General features: G+C 53.5%; 1 protein-coding gene across 1 annotated transcript; it reads left to right on the forward strand.

The window, feature by feature from the left end:
* The first annotated feature begins 61 nt into the window (after nucleotides 1–61).
* LOC130351049 (ranBP-type and C3HC4-type zinc finger-containing protein 1-like) lies at nucleotides 62–10,413 on the forward strand. The gene is made up of 8 exons (XM_056554904.1): nucleotides 62–407; nucleotides 1,071–1,245; nucleotides 1,678–1,803; nucleotides 2,812–2,953; nucleotides 3,025–3,115; nucleotides 5,409–5,667; nucleotides 10,156–10,353; nucleotides 10,400–10,413. Exons 1-8 carry the CDS (start codon nucleotides 216–218, stop codon nucleotides 10,411–10,413), a joined length of 1,197 nt encoding a protein of 398 aa, XP_056410879.1. The 5' UTR covers nucleotides 62–215.
* Nucleotides 10,414–11,546: the final 1,133 nt, after the last annotated feature.

Consider the following 11,546-nt stretch of genomic DNA (forward strand, 5'->3'; position numbering starts at 1 on the left):
AGGGACGGGAGCTGTAAAAACGATTACTTCCTGGTCAGCCCCTGACGGTCGTGAGCGGTACTGCAGCCTCCCAGCTTGCTGAGGACCCCCTGCCGGCTGCAGTGACGCTCCTGGCCAGCAGGGGGTCCAGGCTGCAGTAGCGCTCACAGCCGGCAGGGGTCCTCAGCGGGCAGACACCAGGAAGTGCTTAGCGCTCAGCTCCCGGGCCGGGAGACATGGCGGGCGGGGATCCCGTCCCCTCACAGCCCCTGCTCACCGTGCTGGTGTCGGCCCGGGCCTGGCTGGAGGAGGCGGAAAGCGGCCGGGACTCTGTGCACCTACAGCTCAGTGTGGAGCCCGAGAGCCCCGGGGACTTCCGGTTATCAGTGCGAAGGAGCCAAGCGGGGGCCCGGGGCCCTACAGGAGCGGTGAGGAGACCTGTATACTGTATACTCCGCACTGTGACCTAGAGAATGACCCCTGTCATGTGGTACCTGTCATGTGATGAATGCCACCATCATGTGACCTGCACCACCTCCCAGCCACTCCAGCCACATCCAAAGCTGCAGGTTGTTGCCCCAGTCGGCTTCTGGGGGTTGTCGTCGCCCCTGTTGGCTTCTGGGGGTTGTCGTCGGCCCCTGTTGGCTTCTGGGGGTTGTCGTCGGCCCCTGTTGGCTTCTGGGGGTTGTCGTCGGCCCCTGTTGGCTTCTGGGGGTTGTCGTCGGCCCCTGTTGGCTTCTGGGGGTTGTCGTCGGCCCCTGTTGGCTTCTGGGGGTTGTCGTCGGCCCCTGTTGGCTTCTGGGGGTTGTCGTCGGCCCCTGTTGGCTTCTGGGGGTTGTCGTCGGCCCCTGTTGGCTTCTGGGGGTTGTCGTCGGCCCCTGGGGGTTGTCGTCGGCCCCTGGGGGTTGTCGTCGGCCCCTGGGGGTTGTCGTCGGCCCCTGGGGGTTGTCGTCGGCCCCTGGGGGTTGTCGTCGGCCCCTGTTGGCTTCTGGGGGTTGTCGTCGGCCCCTGTTGGTGGTAGGGGGGGGGAGTTGATGTTGGCCCCAAGCGTTCCTGTTGCCCCTCTGATGTTGTGTCTGGTGTCTCCTCAGGTCCTCGGTGATTTCCACCTCAGGGACGTCCTGTACGATCAGAAGACGCCGCGGTGCCACCAGCTCACGGTCCTGGAGACGTCCGGCCGCGTCCTCACATTTCAGTTCGATGATGAACGGGAAGCGCAAAAATGGTGGACAGTGGTGAGCAGCTCCCTGCGTGAGGCCAAGAGAGGTGAGTGGGAGGGGTCAGGTGATGGCGGCCCCGGAGCCAGCGGGAAGGGAGGGGTCAGGTGATGGCGGCCCCGGAGCCAGCGGGAAGGGAGGGGTCAGGTGATGGCGGCCCCGGAGCCAGCGGGAAGGGAGGGGTCAGGTGATGGCGGCCCCGGAGCCAGCGGGAAGGGAGGGGTCAGGTGATGGCGGCCCCGGAGCCAGCGGGAAGGGAGGGGTCAGGTGATGGCGGCCCCGGAGCCAGCGGGAAGGGAGGGGTCAGGTGATGGCGGCCCCGGAGCCAGCGGGAAGGGAGAGGTCAGGTGATGGCGGCCCCCGAGCCAGCGGGAAGGGAGGGGTCAGGTGATGGCGGCCCCGGAGCCAGCGGGAAGGGAGGGGTCAGGTGATGGCGGCCCCAGAGCCCCTGTGATTGGCTTTTACTGTTGTTCCCTTTCAGTTGCACAATCTCAGGGGGAGGTTTTAGGATGGAAGCCGCCGCTCGCTGACAAGCCCCGCCCATCACCGGACGCCATTATATCGCCATTTAAAGAAGCTGAGCCACTAATAAACCTGTGCACCAAAGGTGAGTGCGACCTCAACCATCACCAGGTACAGAGCCCAACAACACAGTGCGACCTGCAGTCCTATGTAACACCACAGATAACAGTGATAACTCTCTGAGTACAGATAATGTATAGATGTGACCTGCAGTCCTATGTAACACCACAGATAACACAGTGATAACTCTCTGAGTACAGATAATGTATAGATGTGACCTGCAGTCCTATGTAACACCACAGATAACACAGTGATAACTCCCTGAGTACAGATAATGTATAGATGTGACCTGCAGTCCTATGTAACACCACAGATAACAGTGATAACTCTCTGAGTACAGATAATGTATAGATGTGACCTGCAGTCCTATGTAACACCACAGATAACACAGTGATAACTCTCTGAGTACAGATAATGTATAGATGTGACCTGCAGTCCTATGTAACACCACAGATAACAGTGATAACTCTCTGAGTACAGATAATGTATAGATGTGGCCTGCAGTCCTATGTAACACCACAGATAACACAGTGATAACTCTCTGAGTACAGATAATGTATAGATGTGGCCTGCAGTCCTATGTAACACCACAGATAACAGTGATAACTCTCTGAGTACAGATAATGTATAGATGTGACCTGCAGTCCTATGTAACATACAGATAACACAGTGATAACTCTCTGAGTACAGATAATGTATAGATGTGGCCTGCAGTCCTATGTAACACCACAGATAACACAGTGATAACTCTCTGAGTACAGATAATGTATAGATGTGACCTGCAGTCCTATGTAACACCACAGATAACACAGTGATAACTCTCTGAGTACAGATAATGTATAGATGTGACCTGCAGTCCTATGTAACACCACAGATAACACAGGGATAACTCTCTGAGTACAGATAATGTATAGATGTGACCTGCAGTCCTATGTAACACCACAGATAACACAGTGATAACTCTCTGAGTACAGATAATGTATAGATGTGACCTGCAGTCCTATGTAAGCCCTCACTATCTTCCTTATTACAGAGGATTTAGCCGCTCGGCTCAGCAGGTCCATTGAGGCCGGAGATCCGGTGTTGGCCGCACAATACGCCGCGGAGTTGGCGCAGCAGAAGGTTCCGGTGCAGGTCCAGCTGAAGCCGATCTGTTACCCGAAGAACGAGATCTGGTGAGTCATGTGACCGCGGGCGCTCGCTGAGCCCAATGTCCTGGCTGACGGCCTCTTCTTCCTCTCCGCAGCATGAAGGTCGGTGTGGAGGACGCCTCGGCCTCGGTCAACATCTCCACGTATGTGAGCGCACACACTACGATCGCTGCTCTGAAGCAGCAGGTGAGTATAGAAGCCCCGCCCCCTGCGCTGAAGCGTCGTCTTGTGATTATGGGGCTCATGGGCTCTGGACGTTCTATGTGTTTGAGGGATTTATCAGGTTTATTGAAGCTCCAGTCACATTCATAATTCTGCCCGTTTCCGGCCGCACCGCACTGTAGGACATGGTCACCTGACACAGACGCAGTGATCGCCCCGCACTGTAGGACATGGTCACCTGACACAGACGCAGTGATCGCACCGCACTGTAGGACATGGTCACCTGACACAGACGCAGTGATCGCACCGCACTGTAGGACATGGTCACCTGACACAGACGCAGTGATCGCCCCGCACTGTAGGACATGGTCACCTGACACAGACGCAGTGATCGCCCCGCACTGTAGGACATGGTCACCTGACACAGACGCAGTGATCGCACTGTAGGACATGGTCACCTGACACAGACGCAGTGATCGCCCCGCACTGTAGGACATGGTCACCTGACACAGACGCAGTGATCGCCCCGCACTGTAGGACATGGTCACCTGACACAGACGCAGTGATCGCACTGTAGGACATGGTCACCTGACACAGACGCAGTGATCGCCCCGCACTGTAGGACATGGTCACCTGACACAGACGCAGTGATCGCCCCGCACTGTAGGACATGGTCACCTGACACAGACGCAGTGATCGCACTGTAGGACATGGTCACCTGACACAGACGCAGTGATCGCCCCGCACTGTAGGACATGGTCACCTGACACAGACGCAGTGATCGCCCCGCACTGTAGGACATGGTCACCTGACACAGACGCAGTGATCGCACTGTAGGACATGGTCACCTGACACAGACGCAGTGATCGCACTGTAGGACATGGTCACCTGACACAGACGCAGTGATCGCACTGTAGGACATGGTCACCTGACACAGACGCAGTGATCGCACTGTAGGACATGGTCACCTGACACAGACGCAGTGATCGCACTGTAGGACATGGTCACCTGACACAGACGCAGTGATCGCACCGCACTGTAGGACATGGTCACCTGACACAGACGCAGTGATCGCCCCGCACTGTAGGACATGGTCACCTGACACAGACGCAGTGATCGCACTGTAGGACATGGTCACCTGACACAGACGCAGTGATCGCCCTGCACTGTAGGACATGGTCACCTGACACAGACGCAGTGATCGCCCCGCACTGTAGGACATGGTCACCTGACACAGACGCAGTGATCGCCCCGCACTGTAGGACATGGTCACCTGACACAGACGCAGTGATCGCACTGTAGGACATGGTCACCTGACACAGACGCAGTGATCGCACCGCACTGTAGGACATGGTCACCTGACACAGACGCAGTGATCGCACCGCACTGTAGGACATGGTCACCTGACACAGACGCAGTGATCGCCCCGCACTGTAGGACATGGTCACCTGACACAGACGCAGTGATCGCACCGCACTGTAGGACATGGTCACCTGACACAGACGCAGTGATCGCCCCGCACTGTAGGACATGGTCACCTGACACAGACGCAGTGATCGCCCCGCACTGTAGGACATGGTCACCTGACACAGACGCAGTGATCGCCCCGCACTGTAGGACATGGTCACCTGACACAGATGCAGTGATCGCCCCGCACTGTAGGACATGGTCACCTGACAGACGCAGTGATCGCCCCGCACTGTAGGACATGGTCACCTGACACAGACGCAGTGATCGCACTGTAGGACATGGTCACCTGACACAGACGCAGTGATCGCCCCGCACTGTAGGACATGGTCACCTGACACAGACGCAGTGATCGCACTGCACTGTAGGACATGGTCACCTGACACAGACGCAGTGATCGCCCCGCACTGTAGGACATGGTCACCTGACACAGACGCAGTGATCGCACCGCACTGTAGGACATGGTCACCTGACACAGACGCAGTGATCGCCCCGCACTGTAGGACATGGTCACCTGAAACAGACGCAGTGATCGCCCCGCACTGTAGGACATGGTCACCTGACACAGACGCAGTGATCGCCCCGCACTGTAGGACATTGTCACCTGACACAGACGCAGTGATCGCCCCGCACTGTAGGACATGGTCACCTGACACAGACGCAGTGATCGCCCCGCACTGTAGGACATGGTCACCTGACACAGATGCAGTGATCGCCCCGCACTGTAGGACATGGTCACCTGACAGACGCAGTGATCGCCCCGCACTGTAGGACATGGTCACCTGACACAGACGCAGTGATCGCGCCGCTCTGGGTGTGAGCGCAGCTGAGTGTGTCTGCTTTTCTGCAGATCTTCCGGGAGTATCAGTTCCATCCCAGTATCCAGCGCTGGATTATCGGACAATGTCTCTGCTCAGACGAGCGAACCGTCGGCTCCTACGGGATCAGGAAAGATGGCGACACCGCGTTCCTCTACCTGCTGGGAGCAAAACAGATGAAGCTGAACCCGCAGGATCAGTACACGAGCGGCAACACCTTCCCTGTGATGCCCACATGGGACGAGCGCAAGTTCAACACCATGCCGGCCAGACACAGTCCGAAGAATGGCGGTGAGTTACCACGTATGTGCGCCGACCGCCTGGAAGATGTCCCCGAAATATATATATATATTAGGTTGGTTGTGTGTGTGTATATATATGTCTGTCGCTCTGTCTGTCGCTCTGTCTGTCGCTCTGTCTGTCGCTCGCTCTCTATCTGGTGTGGGGCATGCTCCGTGGGAGACACAGTACAGACCAATAGTTTGTCCACCTTCTCATTCAGAGTTTTCGTTATTTCCTGACTATGAATATTGTAGATTCGCCCTGAAGCATCAAAACTCTGATCACATGTGGGATTATATCCAGAACAATAAGTGTGAGAATCCGTCATATTCTCCGCTCTTCCTCTGAGTCCTGCTTTACACACTCATTCTCCTGATGATCTGTAGTCACCTGAAATGGTCTCCACCAGTCCTGAAGGAGTTCCCATGATGCTTTGCACACTCATTCTCCTGATGATCTGTAGTCACCTGAAATGGTCTCCACCAGTCCTGAAGGAGTTCCCATGATGCTTTACACACTCATTCTCCTGATGAGCTGTAGTCACCTGAAATGGTCTCCACCAGTCCTGAAGGAGTTCCCATGATGCTTTACACACTCATTCTCCTGATGATCTGTAGTCACCTGAAATGGTCTCCACCAGTCCTGAAGGAGTTCCCATGATGCTTTACACACTCATTCTCCTGATGATCTGTAGTCACCTGAAATGGTCTCCACCGGTCCTGAAGGAGTTCCCATGATGCTTTGCACACTCATTCTCCTGATGAGCTGTAGTCACCTGAAATGGTCTCCACCGGTCCTGAAGGAGTTCCCATGATGCTTTGCACACTCATTCTCCTGATGATCTGTAGTCACCTGAAATGGTCTCCACCGGTCCTGAAGGAGTTCCCATGATGCTTTGCACACTCATTCTCCTGATGAGCGGTAGTCACCTGAAATGGTCTCCACCAGTCCTGAAGGAGTTCCCATGATGCTTTGCACACTCATTCTCCTGATGAGCGGTAGTCACCTGAAATGGTCTCCACCAGTCCTGAAGGAGTTCCCATGATGCTTTGCACACTCATTCTCCTGATGAGCGGTAGTCACCTGAAATGGTCTCCACCAGTCCTGAAGGAGTTCCCATGATGCTTTGCACACTCATTCTCCTGATGATCGGTAGTCACCTGAAATGGTCTCCACCAGTCCTGAAGGAGTTCCCATGATGCTTTGCACACTCATTCTCCTGATGATCGGTAGTCACCTGAAATGGTCTCCACCAGTCCTGAAGGAGTTCCCATGATGCTTTGCACACTCATTCTCCTGATGAGCTGTAGTCACCTGAAATGGTCTCCACCAGTCCTGAAGGAGTTCCCATGATGCTTTGCACACTCATTCTCCTGATGAGCTGTAGTCACCTGAAATGGTCTCCACCAGTCCTGAAGGAGTTCCCATGATGCTTTGCACACTCATTCTCCTGATGAGCTGTAGTCACCTGAAATGGTCTCCACCAGTCCTGAAGGAGTTCCCATGATGCTTTGCACACTCATTCTCCTGATGAGCTGTAGTCACCTGAAATGGTCTCCACCAGTCCTGAAGGAGTTCCCATGATGCTTTGCACACTCATTCTCCTGATGATCTGTAGTCACCTGAAATGGTCTCCACCAGTCCTGAAGGAGTTCCCATGATGCTTTGCACACTCATTCTCCTGATGATCTGTAGTCACCTGAAATGGTCTCCACCAGTCCTGAAGGAGTTCCCATGATGCTTTGCACACTCATTCTCCTGATGATCTGTAGTCACCTGAAATGGTCTCCACCAGTCTGAAGGAGTTCCCATGATGCTTAGCACTTGTTGCCCTTTTTGCCCTCACTCTGCGGTCCAGCTCACCCCAAACCATCTGGATTGGGTTCAGGTCCGGTGACTGTGGAGGCCAGGTCATCTGGCGGCGCAGCACCCCATCACTCTCCTTCTTAGTCACATAGTCCTTACACAGCCTGGAGGGGTTTGGGGTCATTGTCCTGTTGGTCCAACTAAACGCAAACCAGATGGAATAGCAGCCGCTGCCAGATGCTGTGGTAGACATACTGGGTCAGTATACCTTCAGAATAAATCCCAGTGTCACCAGCAAAGACTTCCTCCCCCCCCACACCATCACACCTCCTTCCCCCTCCCCCCCCACACCATCACACCTCCTTCCCCCCCCCCCCCCCCCACACCATCACACCTCCTCCCCCCCCCCGCCATCACACCTCCCCCCCCCCACACCATCACGCCTCCTCCTCCCCCCCCCCCCCCCACACCATCACACCTCCTCCTCCCCCCCCCCACACACCATCACGCCTCCTCCTCCTCCCCCCCCCCCCCCACACCATCACACCTCCTCCCCCCCCACACCATCACACCTCCCCCCCCCCCCCCACACACCATCACACCTCCTCCTCCCCCCCCCCCCCCCCCCCCCATTTCAGGTGACTACCTCTTGAAGCCCATCAAGAGTGTGCCGAGCAGGACTCAGAGGAAGAGCGGAGAATATGACGGATTCTCACACTTATTGTTCTGGATATAATCCCACATGTGATCAGAGATTTGATGCTTCAGGGTGAATCTACAATATTCATAGTCAGGAAATAACGAAAACTCTGAATGAGAAGGTGGACAAACTATTGGTCTGTTCTGTGTGTGTGTGTGTGTATATATGTGTATATATATATGTGTATGTATATATATATATATATATATATATATATATGGGTATATATTTGGTCTGTACTGTGTGTGTATATATGGGTATATATTTGGTCTGTACTGTGTGTGTATATATATGGGTATATATTTGGTCTGTACTGTGTGTATGTATATATGGGTATATATTTGGTCTGTACTGTGTGTGTATATATGGGTATATATTTGGTCTGTACTGTGTGTGTGTATATATGGGTATATATTTGGTCTGTACTGTGTGTGTATATATGGGTATATATTTGGTCTGTACTGTGTGTGTATATATGGGTATATATTTGGTCTGTACTGTGTGTGTGTATATATGGGTATATATTTGGTCTGTACTGTGTGTGTATATATGGGTATATATTTGGTCTGTACTGTGTGTATATATGGGTATATATTTGGTCTGTACTGTGTGTATGTATATATTAGCCACCAGACTTTCCTGATGAAGCTGAGGTGCCAGCGAAACGTTGGTGCCACTGGTTCCTAATAGAGTGAACTATATAACAAGGTTCACTCTGTAATTCCACAATAAAGTGCACACAGAACATAAACACTGGAGCTAGGTGGTTAGTGTGTTATTAAAGTTAGTGGTGGTGTTAGTACACCAACTTGAGTAATTACATATTTATGTTGGTCACTCATTATATTTTAAATGGATTAATAAAAGGTACATTTTAATTAGGGGGGTACTTAGTTTAAGGGTTCCCCTAAAATTGTTGAGTATATATGGGTTGTGCTCAGTGTGAGATATATCTCTAATCTCTATCCTCATGCACGACCATTAACCCCAAGATATTATATGCTAAAAGGAATATACAAATAGATTATTTATAGTAAAGTAGATCTATTTTATTTCATGCAGTGTTTTACAAACAATTAATCCACATTTAAAAAGTATCAAGAAATGCATAAAATGTATAATAATAAAATGACCAATCCTGCCAGGGGTGGGAGGGGGAGTCCAGGTAAAGGAGTAATACAATGTTGTACTACAATTACATACAGTGCTGCTGCGTATGACTCCAAGAAGGGCCACACAAGGTGAACACATATAGTGATAAGTGAAGAAACAAATGTGCAAAGTCAGCAAAACGCCGAACCGTGACACATGTGCAATGATAGTGAGAGTGCAAAGGACACAAACAATACCACAAAAAGGGAGAGGTAAATAGCAGCAATGACACTGGAGATAATAGATACAAAAGGGACTCCGACGCGTTTCACTCAGGGCTTTATCAAGGAGTGAAGTGGTACGGGGAGTGTGTGGCACATATATATATATATATATGACAGGACCAATAGGAAAACAGGGACGCACATGTAGAGGATGTGGAAACAGCTACTGCGCATGTATGCGATATGAAAAACATCACGAGATGCAAGATCATTATCTGTGGTCTCTCTCTGCCTCTCTTTTTCTTGCTCTTTTTTTCTTTTTTCTTTCGCGTGCTCTTTTTTTTTTTCCTCTCTCTCGGTTGGTTGGTATGGGTCGTGCTCAGTGTGTGTGTGTGTGTGTGTGTGTGTGTGTGTGTGTGTGTGTGTGTGTGTGTGTGTGTATATATATATATATATATATATATATATATATGTGTAATAATGTTATAGATAGATTCTGTCTCATTTTTTTTCACTGAGGATAATTTGCATAATAGTTCAATAAGCCTGAAGCTGAATGGAGTCACATGACTGCCTGCAGCCCCATGTCATGTGACGTGTGGTTCTGGCTGACACTTCACTGGAGAAGAATCTTTTATTAGGAATATTTGTGAATTTTATTTTTTATTTTTATAGTTTTACCAAGTTTTCGCCCAGAGAAAATGGAGCAGCCAAACCTCCCCCTTGACATCCAGCCTCTGAATACAAGCCAGAAGCCCCCGGTGCCTGCGGCGCCCTCCTCCCCTGCACAGGTAGGCGACTCGTGTCCAGGGTTTATACCTGTCTTAGGTTATGTTGACAAGGCGGCGTTTACAAGCAGACAATCTGCAGAATGTGCAGGCGCTAGGACCGCGCAGAGATTTACCGTATCCATTCACAGCAATACATTTCTGATGGGATTTCATTCCTTACTGTTTGCTGGCGGTGGAGGGCGCTGTTTGCTGGCGGTGGAGGGCGCTGTTTGCTGACGGTGGAGGGCGCTGTTTGCTGACGGTGGAGGGCGCTGTTTGCTGACGGTGGAGGGCGCTGTTTGCTGACGGTGGAGGGCGCTGTTTGCTGACGGTGGAGGGCGCTGTTTGCTGGCGGTGGAGGGCGCTGTTTGCTGGCGGTGGAGGGCGCTGTTTGCTGACGGCGCTGTTTGCTGACGGTGGAGGGCGCTGGTTGCTGACGGTGGAGGGCGCTGGTTGCTGACGGTGGAGGGCGCTGTTTGCTGACGGTGGAGGGCGCTGTTTGCTGACGGTGGAGGGCGCTGTTTGCTGACGGTGGAGGGCGCTGTTTGCTGACGGTGGAGGGCGCTGTTTGCTGACGGTGGAGGGCGCTGTTTGCTGACGGTGGAGGGCGCTGTTTGCTGACGGTGGAGGGCGCTGTTTGCTGACGGTGGAGGGCGCTGGTTGCTGACGGTGGAGGGCGCTGGTTGCTGACGGTGGAGGGCGCTGGTTGCTGACGGTGGAGGGCGCTGGTTGCTGACGGTGGAGGGCGCTGGTTGCTGACGGTGGAGGGCGCTGGTTGCTGACGGTGGAGGGCGCTGGTTGCTGACGGTGGAGGGCGCTGGTTGCTGACGGTGGAGGGCGCTGGTTGCTGACGGTGGAGGGCGCTGTGGCTGGTTGCTGACGGTGGAGGGCGCTGGTTGCTGACGGTGGAGGGCGCTGGTTGCTGACGGTGGAGGGCGCTGGTTGCTGACGGTGGAGGGCGCTGGTTGCTGACGGTGGAGGGCGCTGGTTGCTGACGGTGGAGGGCGCTGTGGCTGGTTGCTGGCGGTGGAGGGCGCTGTGGCTGGTTGCTGACGGTGGAGGGCGCTGTTTGCTGACGGTGGAGGGCGCTGTGGCTGGTTGCTGACGGTGGAGGGCGCTGTTTGCTGACGGTGGAGGGCGCTGTGGCTGGTTGCTGACGGTGGAGGGCGCTGTGGCTGGTTGCTGACGGTGGAGGGCGCTGTTTGCTGACGGTGGAGGGCGCTGTGGCTGGTTGCTGACGGTGGAGGGCGCTGGTTGCTGACGGTGGAGGGCGCTGTTTGCTGACGGTGGAGGGCG

Source organism: Hyla sarda, unplaced genomic scaffold (assembly GCF_029499605.1).
Source record: "Hyla sarda isolate aHylSar1 unplaced genomic scaffold, aHylSar1.hap1 scaffold_961, whole genome shotgun sequence".
Lineage (NCBI taxonomy): Eukaryota > Metazoa > Chordata > Amphibia > Anura > Hylidae > Hyla > Hyla sarda.

Bases quoted from the DNA above. Each gene is read 5' to 3' on its own strand.
- LOC130351049 (XM_056554904.1), top strand. From the start codon at position 216: ATGGCGGGCGGGGATCCCGTCCCCTCACAGCCCCTGCTCACCGTGCTG. The intron at 408-1,070 runs GTGAGGAGACCT...GTGTCTCCTCAG, and splicing joins CCCGGGGCCCTACAGGAGCG to GTCCTCGGTGATTTCCACCT. The intron at 5,668-10,155 runs GTGAGTTACCAC...TTATTTTTATAG, and splicing joins ACACAGTCCGAAGAATGGCG to TTTTACCAAGTTTTCGCCCA.